Raw genomic sequence first — 21,565 nt, 5'->3', positions numbered from 1 at the left:
GAGTCTCTAACAATACACTGTCTTTGACGCACGATAGGTTTAGAAGATGCATTGATTTTATGTCATAATTTCACAGCCGATTTTTATCTTGAAGCGGGGCGTTTTTTTCATTGTTTTTGTGTGCCCGATATCACTTTCCGGTGACGTAGGTTGTCCCCATTGTGTAGGTTTCGTATTTTGAAGAAGAAATACATTTATTCAATATTTTTAACGTAATGATATAAAAATACCTATAAAACATAACACACGAAGTATTAATTATGATACACGTATATTACATAAAAGCCTATCATCGATTACAAGGTCAAGGGGAGTAACTCGTACGTGACAATTTAATTGACTAAGAACACGGAATTCGGCAGTCCGGAAAACTCGTAATCCGGACGGTTTAGGCTGGGAACGAAGGTGTCCGGATTATCGTAGGGTAGTAACAATTGTAAGTTTAGGTTTTTCTTTTTTTGGTAAGACAACAAATTACCTCAAGTTTAACAAATACCTAAAGTTACGAAAATATAAAAATGTATTATAAGAACAGAAACAAAACAGAATACTATTATAGTCTAGTTATTATCAGTTATTGCATAGAGGGTCAGTAAAATATATAGGGGGCGAGGGCGTTGAAAGAAAAAGTGAGTTGTACCCCTCCAATTGCAAAAGTACAGCCAAACCTGTCTTTTCCCAAGGACAGCAGAAAAACTGGTCTTTATAATCAGGTGTCTCGACTCAGGTTATAATCAAACCTCAAAGATTTCTCCCATGTGATATATATGGTGGAATTGAAGTCATAACTTTAAACTAAAGGGAGATAATCTAGAATATTTTTCCAATGAGAATTCCTCAGCTGTACGATCCCTATAAATCATCCCCCTTAGTGTAAAGCTTTACAGTATTCAACTTGTCTTAGAAGCCACCTCTGTATAACGACCACCTGTTTAAAATGGCCACTTTCAGGACTGACTATATACATTACAAACTTGTAATTATAAACATTTTCTGTGTATTTTATAGAAAAGAAAAAACTTCACTTACAATAAATATTTTCACACTGATTGCAATATATAACTTTGGATGATCTTGATCTAAGCCCGGGAGTGATCTTAAAGACGGAGGGAACCAAAGACAAAAAGTCCTTGTAGAAAACTCAGGTGATCTGACATTCTCGTAGAAAACCAATGTGATCTGACAAGTAAATGAAGTAACCCCTGACTTTTTCACCTCTGTACCAGCATTAACCCAGCCAACTAGGTGAGAGGTATTTAAGTCAAGTATACCATGGAACCTACAGAACTTCAACAGACAAGACGGTGTTGGCTCTTTTCTCCATTTAATAGTGAAACATTAAGATCTGCTAAGAATTACAGAATTTAAGCAGTAAGTTTTACCATATAAAGCTGACTGAAGGCGGTATCGTCACCAACAACAAAGATTGGACGGTTTTCCTGGTCTTCCATCCGTAGATAGCCATGTTCAGATTCCGCCATTATTTTACCAATTATTACTTCCTGTTCGTATCATGGCCTCACATTCCTGTCTCCTCTTGGCTACGTCTTCTAGTCTTTTAGCCTCATACTGTCTTTGTAAAGTGAACTCTGGAAGATTGAATTTTTTTTTGTGAATTTGTGAATCAGAAAATGAAATATTATATGATTCTGCTTTTAAAATATATAACTTTAAGTAATATCATTAATGAAAAAAATATCTTGAGATATTGATAGTAAATTGTTTTGACATATGGATGAATAACAAAAAGTTGCAGAAATAAAACGTAATACTTTAAAACATTATCTTATCATTGTTTCAACACAAACAATTTCAAACACAATGACTTTGAAAGCACATCTTTTCTGATAAAAAAACAGACAGTTGATCATTTGATGTTATGGAATCAACATTAATAATAAATTATATTTGATATCGTTTTCTCTCAATGACTATATAGGTCCTATAGGTAGTGTTGTTTTCTGATTGGGAGACAGACGTGGCTAAGCTGCCCGGTTCAAGGTAAGCCAAATGATGGATCTTACAAAGAATAAACAACATGTACAAGCCCAATCGAATCCCAGTCTACAGTGTGAAAAAGTACAACTCTACCGACTGAGTCAAAGAAAGCATGCTCCGTCAGCTGAGTGACATAGGCCGTATTTAACAGGTTGGGGACACTGTTTTCGGATAAAAATGTTAAAACAACTTTATCCTCTTTTATTTCACAGAATCCTGCATTTGCATAACTAGATGATCCCTCAAATACAGGTCTGTTACTCAAATTCAGGACTTCCGACTATCCTGTATATACACGAGTGTCCCCCACCTGTTTAACACTATATGTATAAACCACACTGACCCGCTCCTTTTACTCTTCAAACACAAGAGTGTTCAATTGGATTTTTGATAGTCAAAAATAAACTGTCATTGTTTATTGCCCTGAAAGTACATTTGGTGCGTACAATCACTGCATGATAGAACCATATCAAATTATCAATTTGTTATCGATATTAATTCTATTATCGGTATTGCATTTATTCAATATCGCTACAAGTTTGGATGATAATACAGTATATTGGCTCCTATTTCTTTTCAAGAATTTATCACTCAGTGTTGTGGACGAATACAGCGCATGCACTTTTGTGTTTGTGCATCGACCGTGATGTTGGACGACTGATTTTACTTTGATATCCGCCAGCACAAACTTTGATGTAGCTTGTGGGTGCCAGGCTTAACCGTCTTACTTTCTGAAGCGAGCTGTCATTTCATGAGATGTTGTTTTTTGGGGTTATTTTTAATGACAATTTAAGACTTTTTTTCTAAATCGTTCTTTCCTTAAACCAATGACTTCTTGCCGGACCCAACCAGTAGTCATGACAAATAGTAGTCGTGATTGTGTGCATATTCATAATTCTTCATGTACAGTGCGTCTAGATTTCTAGAGCTGGTGACGAATACTTCATGACGGTGTTGTTTTGTTTATATGTGTGGAAATAATGTGTTTCATAAGATGCAAACAATTAATGTTTTTCCCAAATCACGACTACTGTTGCTTCAAGACTACCAGTAGACATCGTGGAATTTATTAAGCTTTCCAATGTTTTTTTGTTTTGTTTTTTTTTTTTTTTGTTTTTTTTGACTCGATAAGTGTCTTAGAGACAAGTATTTGTTAACAAAATATGGTTTTTATTCCCGGTTCATAGGCGTCTCGCGTGGTGTTTAGTTGTGTAAAGAGACAGTGACGAATCCTTCTCATTTATAAAGCCTTGATCCTTTGCATTGAGCGTCAACTGGTCTAGAAAGCCAAGAGGTCCCGAGTTCCATCCTACAGTAGGCAGTGAAACATGAAAAAATTCCAATATTACCATGCTTTCTGTCAAAAATGTATCAATACAAATAAATATTAAGCGTCCCACTTATGTGGAAATGTTTCGTCGTACTACCTGCTTATTTGTCCACAAAACCATTTGACTTAGACACCGATCGCAGGCACTGCAAATTTTCTCTTCATCAGCCAACCGGAAATAAACAAAAGTCAAAGCTAGGGGCAGATAACTCTCTCCTTATATTAATATTTCCGACTAGTTAGCATCAAATTCGCAATGATTATGTTGAACATTTCGAATTTCGTTTCCATTTTTCTCAAATTATTTAAACGTTTGTTTTTATTAAATAGCGTATTTTGAATTGACACAGAGAGATATGAGTAAAATGCTGTTCATTGCAACATTCCGGATAATATTTAGTTCGTTTTTATGATTATTGTCAACTTCCCGTTTCCGTAAATAATGTCAGCTCGCCTGAGTTAGAGGAGACACAAACGTATCTTGTATTTAATGTCAACGCCGATAAGAGCAGGTGACAGCTATGTCTCGACATGGGAATGTTTTAACAACAACGACCTGCAGGTTTTTCAAAGTATATGGCAGCTCTTTATATCTCGACAGTTGTCTAGAAACGCACAGCGAAGATGCTTATCCACATTACGAAACCGGTCAATGTCAGGATAAGATGTTTGACAGTGTGAACGTGACTGGTTATAACAATCATTTTATCGTAAAAACTATTTGTATTCAAAACTGTTACTTACCGACCCACGGATTTTCCACGCCCACGAAAAGGCACAGTGGAAAGCCTTTTCCTGGTTCTAAGGAACAAAAATGTGGACGAAAAACCTCTAAAACAGTTGGCCAGTATATCTTTCTGTAAAACCTCTAAAACAGTTAGCCAGTATATTCTTTTCTGTAAAACCTCTAAAACAGTTGGCCAGTTAGCCAGTATATCTTTCTGTAAAACCTCTAAAACAGTTGGCCAGTATATCTTTCTGTAAAACCTCTAAAACAGTTAGCCAGTATATCTTTCTGTAAAACCTCTAAAACAGTTAGCCAGTATATCTTTCTGTAAAACCTCTAAAACAGTTGGCCAGTATATCTTTCTGTAAAACCTCTAAAACAGTTAGCCAGTATATCTTTCTGTAAAACCTCTAAAACAGTTGGCCAGTATATCTTTCTGTAAAACCTCTAAAACAGTTAGCCAGTATATCTTTCTGTAAAACCTCTAAAACAGTTAGCCAGTATATCTTTCTGTAAAACCTCTAAAACAGTTAGCCAGTATATCTTTCTGTAAAACCTCTAAAACAGTTAGCCAGTATATCTTTCTGTAAAACCTCTAAAACAGTTGGCCAGTATATCTTTCTGTAAAACCTCTAAAACAGTTGGCCAGTATATCTTTCTGTAAAACCTCTAAAACAGTTAGCCAGTATATCTTTCTGTAAAACCTCTAAAACAGTTGGCCAGTATATCTTTCTGTAAAACCTCTAAAACAGTTAGCCAGTATATCTTTCTGTAAAACCTCTAAAACAGTTAGCCAGTATCTTTTCTGTAAAACCTCTAAAACAGTTAGCCAGTATATCTTTCTGTAAAACCTCTAAAACAGTTAGCCAGTATATCTTTCTGTAAAACCTCTAAAACAGTTGGCCAGTATATCTTTCTGTAAAACCTCTAAAACAGTTAGCCAGTATATCTTTCTGTAAAACCTCTAAAACAGTTAGCCAGTATATCTTTCTGTAAAACCTCTAAAACAGTTAGCCAGTATATCTTTCTGTAAAACCTCTAAAACAGTTGGCCAGTATATCTTTCTGTAAAACCTCTAAAACAGTTAGCCAGTATATCTTTCTGTAAAACCTCTAAAACAGTTAGCCAGTATATCTTTCTGTAAAACCTCTAAAACAGTTAGTCAGTATATCTTTCTGTAAAACCTCTAAAACAGTTAGCCAGTATATCTTTCTGTAAAACCTCTAAAACAGTTGGCCAGTATATCTTTCTGTAAAACCTCTAAAACAGTTGGCCAGTATATCTTTCTGTAAAACCTCTAAAACAGTTAGCCAGTATATCTTTCTGTAAAACCTCTAAAATCAGTTGGCCAAACCTATATCTTTCATGTAAAACCTCTAAAACAGTTGGCCAGTATATCTTTCTGTAAAACCTCTAAAACAGTTAGCCAGTATATCTTTCTGTAAAACCTCTAAAACAGTTAGCCAGTATATCTTTCTGTAAAACCTCTAAAACAGTTAGCCAGTATATCTTTCTGTAAAACCTCTAAAACAGTTAGCCAGTATATCTTTCTGTAAAACCTCTAAAACAGTTGGCCAGTATATCTTTCTGTAAAACCTCTAAAACAGTTAGCCAGTATATCTTTCTGTAAAACCTCTAAAACAGTTAGCCAGTATATCTTTCTGTAAAACCTCTAAAACAGTTAGCCAGTATATCTTTCTGTAAAACCTCTAAAACAGTTAGCCAGTATATCTTTCTGTAAAACCTCTATCTTTCCGTACTGATGGTACATTAATATGTCACAGTAAGTATGCATATGTATGATGCCTTCTACCCTTTGAGACACATAATTAATTATGTCTTGATTCACATGTAGTTCATGTAATATGGAACACAATGCTGATGTTATACAGTATAACTTGTCTAAACCAAACCCTGTATAAACTGGAAACTGGTCTATAACGATTAATTTGCTTGGTGCCGGCAAATTTCTTAATAAACTATAGTACCCAAAATCTGTATAATCCGAAACCTGTCTACTCTGAAAACCGGAACTGTCTAGCTAATGTTACTATACCTTTCTTTTTAAAATTAACTTGGGCAAACCGGCAGCAATGTTTTCACAACATGGGACTGATCATGAGGCGCCTAAGGGCATTTACCTGTACCGGTATACTAAGGACTAGATAGTGACAACTTTTCACTCGATGGTTTTGTTACATGTACATTGTATTTGTGAATACTTTTCACGGTCAATTCTAACAATAAAACATACGCATAACTTCTGAGAGTTCATTTGAATGTAGCACACCGAGAGAATTGGATCGTACATGTACACCTCAGAAACCAAGAAAACGTAGGATGGGATTCTGTGTTCTACCTTGTACATATGTGGGAATAAATGTTTGTGCTATAAAAAAAAAATCTTCTGGTGATTTCCATGTGAACATATTGTGATAAGGTTCTATCCTCTATAAAACCGGACGCCTGTATAAACCGAACAAATAGACTGGTCCGGTTCACATCCCGTTTAGACAAGTTATATATACATGATAATAAAATCAAAACTGCCCTAATATTAACAAACAGTAATGTTAGGTATATTAAAAGCAAATCTACCTAAAGTAAACTGACTAAGTTTAAAAGAAATTCTACTCAAATCATTTTATTGAAATTTTCAAATTTTAATTTCAATTTATCTGTATATTCTTGCTCCTCTTGAAAACTTGATTACATGAAACAGTAAGTAAAAATCAAACTTTTAATGAAGTATTTTAATTCAAAAGATACATTAAACCCCTGAAATACTTGATAATGAAAATATCTGGTTGTATATTTGATTTACAGATTCACGTATCAGTCTAACTGGGGTGTTGAGAAGCCATGATATCCACAGAGATGGTTAAAACACTAAAGAGAGTTATCTCCCCTACCTGGATGAAGCAGCCTGCGGATATTCCCATGGACCTTGATATCCACTTTATGTACAGGTCAGTTTTTATTGCACTCAATTTTTTACCTACCGTCACCAGATGCTTGGTTTTTTAATTGCCTTTTGTCCATGGTCCGTCCGTCCGTCCGTCGTCCGTCCGTCCGTCCCGTCCGTCCGTCCGTCCGTCCGTCCGTCCTCCATCCATCAACAACTATCTCTCAGACAGTACTGAAAGGATCTTTTCTCAAATTTCATTGTACGCAAATTGATACCGATACACGTAGATTTCTCTTATATGGCATTTGTTGCTTGGTGTGCTTCACTTTTTTCTGTTTTGTTTTGAAAAAGAGCATACAAACTTTATTTTGATACTTTGTTTTTGTTATTACAGTGCTTATTTTTTACTATTAGAACGATTAATAGCATGTGTCGAAATTTCTAGTTTTGTCACATGATGTGTACCCAAATTGATACCCAACAAGAAAAAATGTATAAAAAGTAAGAAAAATCAATATATATAGATATTTGTGATTTTACTTCATAAAGGGGATCTAGTTGTGTTTATTATACTGAATACAGTTATACATTTTACTGTAAAAATTGTACAAGTGTTTTTCACAACAGTACCTACGAGTATGCTAATTTTGTACCCCTGTAAGACCACGTAATGAGGTGTGTGATATTTCATTGATTTAAATTCAGCTTTCTGTGGCATTCACCTAAGCCTATATAGTTCCAATGTGGTGTTTATGTCATAAGACCACTATGATAATTTTTAATGGTTGTAAAAAAAATTCAATGTAAAAGTACTACAAACATAATTATGGATCAATCAAGTTACAAGATGTCTACTATCACTGATGTGCAATATGATGTTTTATACAAAAAAATCTTCATTGGAATAAATCAATTTCCTAGGTAAATTGAAAATGAAATGAAATATTCTTTGTTTTAATTTTTTTATAATCTTGTTACAGATGTTCACGGCGGTATACTTACGACGAGCCTCACGGTGACTGGAAAATTAACAGCTTCACCTTCCTCATTGACGTCCCAGAGCTTTTCATCGCATATATACCTTAAGTTATGTACTTTGTTTTGTATTGAAATTTATATTTTAAGTATTAATTTATTAAAAAATTCACAGGTATTTGTTTTCCATTATTTTTATGCTGTGAATTCTATTTTTGAATACTCATGGTAGCATAATATTGATAAAGATAGCATAAAAGACATTGAGTATAATGATGAATATTAAGAGAGACTTTTTTTACTTTTAAGATTTACTAAATACCTGAAGTAAAACTTTTAAATCATTGATGCTGAGTGGTTGAGATGTCCCAACATATTACCACAAGTCCTCCATCTCTAGGTTACGAGTTCGAATCCTATATGGCACAGATGTGACTATTGACAGCTGGTCGGTGGTTAATGATTATTGGTGGTTGGTGGTTTTTCCCATGGTACTCAGGCTTTACTCCAACTTACAAACCAGGCACCCCCTTAAGTGACTATTCACTTTAATAGGATATTTAATGAATAAAACCAAATTTAAATGAATCGGATTGGTTGAAATAACATTGATCCATCCTCGATATTCAAGGGGTTACTATCACTGACGTCATATCCACCCTTGGACTATTTCATAATAAAACTGAAGGCAGTTCAGGAGAGAAAGAACTGACCAATCCCAGGCCTGAAGAGACTTCCTTTGAACTAAGACTACAGAGAGAGCAATGGCCAACTTTAAAGCCACACAGTCAATCACAGTACCATTTATTTTATTTTTTTGATGTACATCAAAGGACCAAAATTACCTGTGTCTTCAGTTTTGCTATGATATAACTCGGACCATTTTCCATATAGGAGGAAAGTCATTCCATGAAATACTCAAGTTGACCTTTCTAAATTGTCAATAATGAATTATTTTTAAATTTCCATTTCCTAAATATTCAGTGTGTGCATATTACAGAGTTACATTGTAGATCCCATGGGGATAGGTATCCATTGTGACGTCATTATTTTGTAAGCAAAATATACATCATTTTCCCTGAGAAGTATGACATTATGCTCACAAACATGTGACATCACGATCAATACCTACCCGCAAGGGCAGATAACTCTGTAATATACAACTACAGAATAGATGACAAATAACATCTCATTTGGTTACACAGCATTTAATTAGTAACTATCATTTACAATATTTTTTGTACAATTATAATGAAAATGTTTATAATTAACATAATTATGATAACAACACAGTAAGTACAATAGTTAGGATGTTTAATCAGTATTCATGTCATAGGAAATTTTATGAAACTTGTCTTAGTATATTTTATGAAATGAACACAAATTTTAGACATTTTTATCACATAACTAAATTTTACAATTGAGGGTTTATCATAAATGGGAAAAAAAAACATGTATTTAAAGGGACAATTCACTCAGGATAATTCTTTTACATAACCAAGAAGCAAAATATGGCATAAATGTATTGTTCTACATTTCTTATGAAGGATATAACATGAAGTATTGAAAAATTCCACGTCATTCTTTAGTATTTTAGTTGATACTGTTGTAATTACAAATCGTTGATCAATACGATTAAGCAGGTACAATATGTACGCTGTACCTATATCTGAACCAAAGTCACGCACGTTAAACAAATGAACTACATAACCACTGTGGCGGTGATAAAAGGATTTTTTAGTCAAAACATTTTACTTAATATGGTAAATACACTACTTTCAGGGCGATTTGAGCAGTTTTAAACAAAAGTAGCATTACTCTAAGAGCAAGGGTCAGGGTTCGGCATACAAGATGTTCAACCACAATGTGTAATGGCGGCCAGTTCCATTAGAACTGGGTATTTTCCGGTACTACCCCCTCCCCAGTATCGTTACAGTCCCTACCCCCCGGGGCCTTGTACATATAACCCAGAAAAAGAAATGGAGGTAGTGTTGTGTAATAATCCTGAAATGGCTGATGAACTACCCCCTCCAAGTATCCCTTCAGTCCCCACCCCCGGGCCTTGTATATATAACCCAGAAACATCAGCTGTTAACAAAGAAAATATTTTCTCTACAGAGGAAATGAAAACTGTTAGTACAAAGAAATGTCTTCAATCAGTAACAGCAGATGAACTTATTAAAAAGAAGTTTGAGAAATCAGTAAAAGTCGACAGCACATATATACAAAACACCATGTGGATATTGAGAATTTGTACCCCCCAGTAGCAAAAATGATTTCACTTTACAAAATGGTTTCAAAATATCATACAACTGACAAAAATCATTGACAAGATCAAAATAATTAGAAATTGAAGAAAAATCCAATGATGAAATAGAGAAAAATCTAGCAGCCTCGCTCGATGAATATGTCATTCTGTGTAATGGACGCATGTGTTAAAATAGCATACAGACAGTAAAATCAACCAGTAATTGTACTTTATAAAATCAACAATTAACTAGAGATTTGACTGTTACACAGTTGACTGTAGTTCAAGGCTGTTTTCTCCACTAAATATATTGAGTTATTTTTATTGTAGATTGGAGTGTAGAGGTATTTAGTACAGAAACAGATTCCATCACAATCTCAGTCCAAAAACAGATTCCACCACAATCTCAGTCCAAAAACAGATTCCACCACAATCTCAGTCCAAAAACAGATTCCACCACAATCTCAGTCCAAAAACAGATTCCACCACAATCTCAGTCCAAAAACAGATTCCACCACAATCTCAGACCAAAAACAGATTCCATCACAATCTCAGTCCAAACACAGATTCCACCACAATCTCAGTCCAAACACAGATTCCACCACAATCTCAGTCCAAATACAGATTCCAACACAATCTCAGTCCAAATACAGATTCCATCACAATCTCAGTCCAAACACAGATTCCACCACAATCTCAGTCCAAAAACAGATTTCACACCAATCTCAGTCCAAATACAGATTCCATCACAATCTCAGTCCAAAAACAGATTTCACACCAATCTCAGTCCAAATACAGATTCCATCACAATCTCAGTCCAAACACAGATTCCACCACAATCTCAGTCCAAATACAGATTCCACCACAATCTCTCAGTCCAAAAACAGATTCCACCACAATCTCAGTCCAAAAACAGATTCCACCACAATCTCAGTCCAAAAACAGATTCCACAACAATCTCAGTCCAAAAACAGATTCCACCACAATCTCAGTCCAAAAACAGATTCCACCACAATCTCAGTCCAAAAACAGATTCCACCACAATCTCAGTCCAAAAACAGATTCCACCACAATCTCAGTCCAAAAACAGATTCCACCACAATCTCAGTCCAAAAACAGATTCCACTACGATCTCAGTCCAAGCACAGATTCCACCACAATCTCAGTCCAAACACAGATTCCACAACAATCTCAGTCCAAAAACAGATTCCACTACGATCTCAGTCCAAGCACAGATTCCACCACAATCTCAGTCCAAACACAGATTCCACCACAATCTCAGTCCAAATACAGATTCCACCATAATTTCAGTCGAAAAACAGATTCCACCACAATCTCAGACCAAAAACAGATTCCACCACTGTCTCAGTCCAAAAACAGATTCCACCACAATCGCAGTCGAAAAACAGATTCTACCACTTGATAATTAAAGTAAAACACCTGTGAATTAACTTGAATTAAATGACAAAAATAATAAGCACACAATCAGTTGTTTACTACATGATTTTTCTATGCCGATAAAACAAACAAAAATAAGTCCCGGTACACAATCATTTTGGTCACATTTTTAATTTACTCCATTGCTCAGCAAACGGAGAAAATAGGTTGGGAGTCTTATTTGCAGATATCCCCCCTATATCTAGAAATGTGTCAAAATGTGTGGGGGGTCTTATTTGCGTCGAATATGGTATGCTCTGTTGGCAGTGGAGCATCTTTAAACTATCTTACCCTATTTGACCCCTGTAAACTTGAACGGCGATCAAGGTCATTCGTTTAAACAAATTTGGTAGCACTTCATACACGAGCATGCCTCAGTAGTCTGGCAGAATGGTGCATAAATCAGAAGAATTGTGGGTTTTGTAGTAAAAGCATGAAATTTTGCAATTCTAGTGGCTCCGTGTCAATTTTGTTTCTGTAATCCATGTATGCCTTTTGCATTAGAATATATAGACTGCCGACTGTAACTTGATGAGCATGTCGTGTTCTTGCTATGTGTGAGGCCTTTAGGAATGATTCTGCAGTGCCAGCAGACGCTATCTCTGCTTCAACCAAAGCTTCAGTCCAGCCACTGTCCTCCAGCCAGTCTCCAATGGTCTTCAAGGCAGCCATTTCAATATGGAGTCCTCCAAACATGATGACAAGCTTGTCCTCTCCATGAGTGAGAGGAAAATTCCACTGAATTTTCTTTGCGATAGTGAATAGAGGTTGGTCAAAAGCAATAACAGCGGTTTGTCCTGGATTCAGAAATTCAACATTTTTCTGTACGATACTCATCGCATGTTTAATCATAGCAGGTGATTTAGACGTCTCCTCAAAGAGTGGTAGTAATGCAGATAGGTCAGTGCTCTGCTGTATCATCAGCTGAGATGCGTTGGCTCGGTACGCAGCCCATGATATGTTCTGACTATCACCCTCGTCAACATCCAAAATAACTGCCATCAGATTGTTCAGCCAACTGCAATTATAAAAACAAATCAGATAGTTTGAAACAAAATTCCCAAACATGTTTTCATCTACCTATTTTGAACATATTTTTACATTTGATTATGTTATTGTGGACAGATTTACCACGATAGATAGTCATGTTTGGATACAAATTACAAAAAGATATATAAGTAAGCACAAAATGGTATTTACCACTATTACAGTTTGTATTTTATAGTTACCTACCTGTATTGACCTTTGATGGCTCCAGGTATTGAGTAACCATTAGATATTACAGGACCTTGACACTCTGGAATTGCTGGCTCAGAATCTCGGAGAACAACTGGAGGGACACTACAATATGCATCAGGAAGAGGCTGTATATTTTTTCTGCTCTGTCCGTCTGATATTAAGATGATATTCCTGTCTTGTCCCTCAAGGTTATCTGATCGATGTTGAAACAGAGATATCCCAGTTCCATGTAGAGATCCATGAGCGGTGGTAGAAGATGGGTTATGGTCAATGTTGTCAACTGCTCCAGTAGTGAAAAGGTCTTTACGAAGCTTGGGAGGACACACTATTTCTTCTTCTTCAAACCTATCACACACAGCATTTCCAATCCCAGTGGACAAAGCAAGTATTCTGTCGTATGAAACTGAAATGCCAATCCTAAAAAGCGTTTCAATTAATCCTCTTTTTCGTGTTTCTGCATGTAGCTTCATACCTAGATACACTGGTAATGGTGGCTCCCTTTCTGCTGAGTGGAAAAGGGCAGTTGATCCCGTGCGACGACGGATGGAAAGGTTGAAAAGTAATAGTTGTGCTATACTGAGTGCAGCTTGTGATCTATTACTTGCTTGATTTTTTATATTTGAACCTTCGAGAATCATCGAAACTAATGTCAAGAGGGACTGTGGTACAGATTTTTCTTGGCAATTCTTTTGAAATTCCCCTGTGAACGATTTATTCTCCATATTCTCCAACTTCTGAACATCTCCTCGAATGATATTGGCTGCCTTTGATAGAATTATGGCCTCTTCATCAAAGTTATTCCAACATGCTATGTGGAGTGCATCTCCAATGTCTGTGTTGAAACAAAGCAATACTTCTCTACCATGTTTGTGAGCCTGCATAGAGGGAAAGTGATCTAGAATTCTGTTCTTTAAATCAGTAGAATGAACGCGGCTTTCCTTTTCACAACCGAGTTGCTTAAGTCGTGAAGTATATATAGAGGTAAGGTCTGATAACTTAAACACGGGAGCAAGATCATTGCTTTCTGCTGAAGCTTCCTCTATAAAAGAAACAAGTTCTGCTAAGGCAATGCCATGGATCCTATTTATAGTAACATCTACTTTCTTATTACATTTGACTTTTTCTGCTCTTCGATAGAACGTTGCCAAGCAGTTCAAATGGTATGTTGACCCTTGTGCTATCAGATCTGCTGAACTGAGCTTCCCAAGAATCCATGTGTCCTGTAATAAAGCAGCCGCCTCACGAATGCGCTGGTCAACATTGAATGTTTCTACTTTATGTAAGTTCCCTGTTGATTCATCACAGAAAAAACACCTTTTCACTGTTTTTTCTTTCGAGTTTGGTGCTTCGGCTTTATATAATCTAGTCACTTTCACGGGGGTGTTTTCCTGATCATTTTCATCACTGAATCTTTTTCGAATTCGTTGAAGCTTTGTACTGTTTAGCTGGTCCTTACATTTTTTGTGATATTTCGCACTATGTCTTGTAAGGTTACTCTCTATACTATCTCCCTCTGTAAGCCTATCAAATAGGATATTTTTTCTGGCAATGAGTTGAGCTTGTGGAATGCCTCTATATGTTCTGCAATTGTCTTGTAGCCATGTCCTGTCTCAATATCTTTTCTTTTTGTGTTTATGGGACATCTTAGCGGATCTTTTGTTGTTTGCTGACATAAGCAACATTTATCCCAGTCAATTTGCTTTGTTGGTTGTTTAATGAATGTTCCTGAATTGGAATCAACAATTGAAAATGCTTTCTTTTTACTACACATGACTCTTTCCCGTACATCACAGATTAATTTTATCCCTGAAAACATAACAAAAAAATGCATGAAAACTATGAAATATTGTTATTCTAAACTAGTTCCCGGAACTTTTATTCCAGGCTGAAATTTGACATGACACCGAATAACAGATCAAAAGTTGTGAAGGAGGGAAATTTAAACTTTTTCAATTATTTTAGATATTTTTTTTTGTTTATAAGATGACAAGTTATTAACAACTGATTTTTCATTGATGTTTTGTTCAAATAATGCTATATGAAATATTGATATTTAAGTAAAACTGTAGTGAAGGACATTTTCTTATTCTATGCATTTTACAAGAAGAGGGACATTTTTTGTATTTTTTTTTTTTTTTAAATAGAAATATAACTGCAAAATATTGGATGATTATTTCTTCAAACATTAAATTTTCATAAAACAGTATGATTTCATATAATTGGTTTTCATTACTTACATCAAATTTGATTTTTTTCACGAACAGCGTTCAGCTCCTCCTCCATTGTTTTCGTTAAAGTGCAGCATGAAAAAAATGCCCGGTTGATTTTGACCGTATCAAAAAATCAATGTTTTATCAATTTTGATTATGCTAACTGGTAGTTTTTACTGTATTTTTCTGTTTTTCTATTTTTATTATTTAAATGATCATGCAAAATAGTACTTTTATGCCAATTTGATGTAATCCATGCATTTTGTGTCATCCAAGTAGTATACTATTGTAGTCAGTCATATCTAAAAACAAGCCGATGTTGGTTTTTTAAATGATTAAAAATGCAAAAAAAAAAGTGTTTAAGAAAAAAGTAGAAGATAGCAAAAGCATTTGCTACATCTTTTTATATAAATTTATATAATTTATAATGATAAAATATACAATATATCATTATTTTATCAAAAATGGCGGCCATCTTGGATTTGGCGGCCATCTTGGATTATTTCAATTGGCCCCATATCTGAAATTGATCAGCAGGTAACCACCTTCTATCATGCAAGAAATCATGTTTTTACTACCAATCCCACATTTTTTTCACCATTCTGCCAGACTACAGGCTTATTATTAGGTCTCTAGGCCTCTTAATTATTGAAAAGATGGTATTTAAAGATTTTAGCCTATTTGACCTCTGTGAGCTTGAATGAAGGTTGAGATCATTCATTTTAATAATTTGGTAGCTCTTCATGCCAGCATGCTGCAGACCTAATATGAGTACCTAGGCCTTCTGGTTATTGAGAAGAAGTCGTTTGAATGTAAAGTTTTACGGAAAGCGAGGGACGAAGCTTGATGAGTATAGCGACATCTAATTAAGAAATTTACTTTAGAGTATTTGACCTTGGACCAGAATTCATTCATTGTAAAATGTTTAGTAAAATTATTCTGCCATTAAACCAAATAATCAATATAACAATGAAAATGAGAATGAATTGTCTTTTTATTAGCCCACCATCATCAGATGGTGGGCTATTCAAATCGCTTTTTGTCCGTGGTCCGTCGTCCGTCCTTCCGTCCGTCCTTCCGTCCGTCCGTCCGTCCGTCCTTCCGTCCGTCCGTCCGTCCGTCCGTCCGTTAACAATTCTTGTTATCGCTATTTCTCAGAAAGTACTGAAGGGATCTGTCTCGTATTTCATATGTAGGTTCCCCTAGGGCCCTAGTTGTGCATATTGAATTTTGGGACCAATCGGTCAACAAGATGGCCGCCAGGCAGCCATCTTGGATTTTGATACTTAAAGTTTGTTATCGCTATTTCTCAGAAAGTACTGAAGGGATCTGTCTCAAATTTCATATGTAGGTTCCCCTAGGGCCCTAGTTGTGCATATTGCATTTTGGGACCAATCGGTCAACAAGATGGCCGCCAGGCAGCCATCTTGGATTTTGATAGTTAAAGTTTGTTATCGCTATTTCTCAGAAAGTACTGAAGGGATCTGTCTCAAATTTTATATATAGGTTCCCCTAGGGTCCTAGTTGTGCATGTTGCGTTTTGGGACCGATCGGTCAACAGGATGGCCGCCAGGCAGCCATCTTGGATTTTGATAGTTAAAGATTGTTATCGCTATATCTCACAAAGTACTGAAGGGATCTTTCTCAAATTTCATATGTAGGTGCCCCTAGGGCTCTAGTTGTACATAATGCGTTTTTGGATCGATCGGTCAACAAAATGGCCGCCAGGCTGCCATCTTGGATTTTGATAGTTAAGATTGTTATCGCTATTTCTCAGAAAGTATTGAATGAATCTGTCTCAAATTTCATATATAGGTTCCCCTAGGGCCCTAGTTGTGCATATTTCGATTTGGGACCGATCAATCATCAAGATGGCCGCCAAGGAGCCATCTTGGATTTTGATAGTTGAAGTTTGTTACTGCTGTTTCTCAGGAAGTACTGAAGCGATCTGTCTCAAATTTTATATATAGTATGTTTGCAAAAGTTTGAAAAGCAGAGAAAAGATCCCTCTTTCCATTGTCAGACATAGATCATTCTTTGGTGGGCGCCAAGATCCCTCTGGGATCTCTTGTTTATGACACAATACATCTAGAATTTATAAATTTTCACAGGTAAATATTAATTTCAGCTAATCTAAATTAAAGTTTGGGTCACAGTACAGTACAGATATGAAAATAAATACATGTATTCATCTACCTATACATGTACAGTACAGTTATGACTTATTACCCAATACACATACCCAACAGACAATACACCCCAGGTGAGCTGCAGGTATTTAAATATCACGGTTTGTAAACATGACCCAAATCGACCTCTAAACAGTGTAGATCTGTGCATGCTCTACTACTGTATGTCTGTCGGTAACTCCATTGAACAATTAAGGAAGTAAAATTGGCCTCAACAGACAGAATGACCACCAGTGTGTCTAGGTACACAACATAAAGACAAAATTACTCAATAAAATAAACTTACATCCAGAGGGCACCAGAATGACCTTACTTCTCGAAGGCACCAGAATGACCTTACTTCTCGAAGGCACCAGAATGACCTTGCTTCTCGAAGGCACCAGAATGACCTTACTTCCTCCATCAAGCTGTATGGTACTAAATAACAATCCACTTTATCAGGGTTCTTGAATTTCACATATAACTAAGCACCAACCCATTCCAATTTCCAACAGATGATTTTGGTTGCCTGCTTAAATCATAAAACATGACAAAAACAAAGAGAAAGAATCAATTATTAAAGTTTTGTTTCTTATCAAAATGGACATTACGATGATTTTCTTCATTATCAACAAACTTCATCTGCACATGTAAACAATTCTTGGATTACCTCCCCTTGAGGTAGATTGTGATTCATGACAAAAATACAATTATAAGATGAAATGTTTTCTTCTTCAAATACATAATAAAATGTATGTATGATATTGTCCATGACAGAAAAGTGGTATGATAAGAAATATTTTTACTTTAACAAGCAATAAAAGGGAGGGTAACGTTATTTACCAAGGAAAGAATTACAAAAATCAAGCAAAAAATTGTTTAATAACATTAATATATAATTTCATGATTCAGAAATTGATGATTTTAACTTGCTTTTCATCAAACACCTTACATGGCACACAAGGAGATCAAAATTTGGAATTACATTTTTCATATCTTTCTTTATTTTATACATCTGAAGTAATTTCTTTGCTTATGGCATGGCGGGTAACTTTATATTAGCAAAAGGCAAATTCTGCAGAGTCTCAAAGGGGAGATAACTTACAATGGCAGGGGAAATAACTCATACATTTTAACCAGAAAACCACAAAACATAGCAGATTATAACCAACTTTTCTAAGGCGCACAAAAATGTGCTCTCTTTTTCGAAATTGTGATGAAAATCCCACCTTCAAATTAAAGAGTTCAGCTTGTGGTTACAATGGTTATTAATTGTTATCATTATGATTATTATTAATTCCAATTTTAGCAGGAATGCAATGTTAAAAGTTCTATGATTTAGTAATTATTGTCAGTCGTACATACACGATAATCACATTTATTTATCAAATTGAATTCTGCTGCTTCAAATCTAGCCCAATAAACTTTTTTTTTAGGATTCAAAATCAAATTTTATTAATGTTTCAATAAAAGATACGAAAGCTCCATAAACGAGTAAATTAAAACATTTTAGAATTTTCTTTAATCAGATATAGCAGAAATTATTTTAAATTTATCATGTACTTAGATTAAACTTTATCAATTAAATTATTGGATAAGGTAATATTCTATGTAAGATTTCAAATTATGACTAGAAAATATGCATCTTACATTTCTAATACTAATTTCAGCTGTTGTAGTTTCGCCTTTTTCTCTGCTATTTCTGGATCTGATGATGACTGCTGTTCCGACAATAAGAACCGAGCGATATCTAAAACCTCCTGAAGCTGTTTTGGTTTCTTCAGCTTTAAATGTCCAGTACGATAGCCATCATACTTCTTGAAGAGATCTTTAGACAATTTAAATACAAATCAATATGTGACTATATGATATATCAAATAAAGCAGAACCTTGCAACTATTTTACAACATATCCATGAAACAAGTTCAGGAAATGATGTAAGGTTATGTATGACACAAAACAGAAATTAAATGCTTGTGTAAAAGAACAGTGAAAATTACACATCTACGGTGTGAATAACTACGGCTCTACCGACTGAGCCAAAGAAGCATGCTCTGTCAGCTGAGTGACAAAGACCATATTTATGTACAACTCAACCGACCTGCTCTTTTTATACAGACGTATCAATTAAGGATTCATATTTCATGTTTGTTGTTTTCACATTACAATTCCTTTCATAAACTGAAACTGTAAATGATTGAAAATAGACTTGAAAAGTAAAACACTGAAGAGATATGTCTACCAACTTTTTATGTTTGACCTCCATTTTCATTTTCTGTTTCGGTGTACGGTCGCCATGTCTAATAACAGCAACAACTGTCCTTAGTTCCATCCTACAAATACAACATGTAACATTAGTCTTGTGTACATGGTACTTTAAACTCTTTCCATACTTTGTATTCTTTCCAAATGATGCCCCATAGGTTTTGCTACCAGGAGTTTTTGAAAAAGTGCTGGACAAAATGTCCAGTTATTCGGTGCTAACTAATTTAATTTAAACATGCTAAAGTTCCTGAAATTATTTAAACTTACTTCGAAATCCTTTCATGAATTATTAACAAGAGGCCCAAGGGCCTTAACGGTCATCTGACTACCTTGGCAATAGCTGTATAGGAAATTAGTTAGATATGATGTCATGGTTAAAAAATAAAAACACTTGGTCATGACCATGTAAGGATCATTTAATGCAAGTTTCAGTCAAGAAGTTAAAATGTGTTTTCAAGATGGCGGCTTTGGTGGCCATCTTGGTTTTCGGGCCAACCCGACAAATAACAACACTTTGTTGGGACAATGTCAGTATCCTTAAAATTATTCAGACAAGTTCCAGCAAAATTGCACTGGTAGAGCTTGAGAATAGGTTCAAACTATATTTTCAAGATGGCGAGAGTGGTGTCCATCTTGGATTTCAGATCAACATAAGATATAAAAACACTTGGTCACGACCATAACAAGGATTATTTCATGCAAGTATCAGCTAAATCACATTGACAGAATTTGAGAAGTTCAAAATTCAAGATTTTAGAATATTTGACCCCCCTGAACTTGATAGTTGGTCAAGGTCATTCATTTCAATAACTTTGGTAACCCTTCATCCCAGCATGCCAAAGGCCAAATATGAGTATCCTGGACCCTTTGGTTATTTAGAAGAAGTCATCATTCAAAGATTTCAGCCTATTTGACCCCTGTGACCTTGAAAGTAGGTCAAGGTCATTCATTTTCAAAACTTTGGTAGCCATTCATCCCGGCATACTACAGACCAAATATGAGTACTCTGGGCCTTATGGTTATTAAGAAGAAGTCGTTCAAAGATTTCAGCCTATTTGACACTGCGACCTTGACAGCAGGTCAAGGTCAAATATTTTCACAAATTTGGTAGCCCTTCATCCCAGCATGCTACAGGCCAAATATGAGTACTCTGGGCCTTATGGTTATTAAGAAGAAGTCGTTCAAAGATTTCAGCCTATTTGACACTGCGACCTTGACAGCAGGTCAAGGTCAAATATTTTCACAAATTTGGTAGCCCTTCATCCCAGCATGCTACAGGCCAAATATGAGTACTCTGGGCCTTATGGTTATTGAGAAGAAGTCGTTCAAAGATTTCAGCCTATTTGACCACTGCGACCTTGAAAGTAGGTCAAGGTCATTTATTTTCACAACTTCGGTAGCCCCTCACCCCAGCATGCTACAGGCCAAATATGAGTACTTTGGGCCTTATGGTTATTGAGAAGAAGTAGTTCAAAGATTTCAGCCTATTTGACCACTTTGACCTTGAAAGTAGGTCAAGGTCATTTATTTTCACAACTTTGGTAGATCTTCATCCCCGCATGCTACAGGCTAAATATGAGTACTCTGGGCCTAATGGTAATTGAGAAGAAGTCGTTTAAAGATTTCAGCCTATTTGACCCATGTGACCTTGAAAGTATGTCAAGGTCATTCATTTTCACAACTTTGGTAGCCCCTCACCCCAGCATGCTACAAGCCAAATATGAGTATTCTGGGCCTTATGGTTATTGAGAAGAAGTCGTTCAAAGATTTCAGCCTATTTGACCACTGTGACCTTGAAAGTAGGTCAAGGTCATTAATTTTCACAACTTTGGTAGCCCTTCATCCCCGCATGCTACAGGCTAAATATGAGTACTCTGGGCCTAATGATTATTGAGAAGAAGTCGTTTAAAGATTTCAGCCTATTTGACCACTGTGACCTTGAAAGTAGGTCAAGGTCATTCATTTTCACAACTTTGGTAGATCTTGATCCCCGCATGCTACAGGCTAAATATGAGTACTCTGGGCCTAATGGTTATTGAGAAGAAGTCGTTTAAAGATTT

The 21,565-nt window shown here is 35.6% G+C and overlaps 2 protein-coding genes and 1 long non-coding RNA gene across 4 annotated transcripts; 2 read left to right on the top strand and 1 right to left on the bottom strand.

Moving 5' to 3' along the window:
* The first annotated feature begins 3,747 nt into the window (after window positions 1-3,747).
* Window positions 3,748-8,441, top strand: LOC138306452 (uncharacterized). Of its 2 annotated transcripts, none has more exons than XR_011205867.1 (3): window positions 3,748-3,976; window positions 6,882-7,024; window positions 7,944-8,441. It is a non-coding gene; the product is annotated as an uncharacterized lncRNA (long non-coding RNA). The 2 variants fall into 2 exon arrangements; XR_011205866.1 differs by having other exon boundaries at window positions 3,749-3,982.
* Window positions 8,442-9,947: 1,506 nt separating this feature from the next.
* On the top strand, window positions 9,948-11,491 carry LOC138305801 (probable basic-leucine zipper transcription factor I). Its single transcript, XM_069246067.1, has 2 exons — window positions 9,948-10,139; window positions 10,529-11,491. The coding sequence occupies exons 1-2, from the start codon at window positions 9,948-9,950 to the stop codon at window positions 11,489-11,491; spliced, it is 1,155 nt and encodes a 384-aa protein (XP_069102168.1).
* A 534-nt stretch (window positions 11,492-12,025) lies between these two features.
* LOC138306543 (uncharacterized) lies at window positions 12,026-15,673 on the bottom strand. The gene is made up of 3 exons (XM_069246992.1): window positions 15,651-15,673; window positions 12,857-14,383; window positions 12,026-12,641 (listed from the first exon to the last, which is right to left on the bottom strand). Exons 1-3 carry the CDS (start codon window positions 15,671-15,673, stop codon window positions 12,026-12,028), a joined length of 2,166 nt encoding a protein of 721 aa, XP_069103093.1.
* Between the last annotated feature and the right edge of the window lie 5,892 nt (window positions 15,674-21,565).

Source organism: Argopecten irradians, chromosome 13 (genome assembly GCF_041381155.1).
Source record: "Argopecten irradians isolate NY chromosome 13, Ai_NY, whole genome shotgun sequence".
NCBI classification, from domain to species: domain Eukaryota; kingdom Metazoa; phylum Mollusca; class Bivalvia; order Pectinida; family Pectinidae; genus Argopecten; species Argopecten irradians.
Note: the sequence above shows the minus strand (reverse complement) of the source record. Positions and strands in the feature narration are given on the sequence as shown.

Coding starts and splice junctions, on each gene's coding strand:
- LOC138305801 (XM_069246067.1), top strand. CDS start 9,948: ATGGCTGATGAACTACCCCCTCCAAGTATCCCTTCAGTCCCCACCCCC. Junction 10,140..10,528: donor AAAAGAAGTTTGAGAAATCA/GTAAAAGTCGAC, acceptor ATTGGAGTGTAG/AGGTATTTAGTACAGAAACA.
- LOC138306543 (XM_069246992.1), bottom strand. CDS start 15,673: ATGGTGAAAAAAATGTGGGATTG. Junction 14,384..15,650: donor GTGAAAAAAATGTGGGATTG/GTAGTAAAAACA, acceptor CCTATTTGATAG/GCTTACAGAGGGAGATAGTA. Junction 12,642..12,856: donor GCCATCAAAGGTCAATACAG/GTAGGTAACTAT, acceptor TTATAATTGCAG/TTGGCTGAACAATCTGATGG.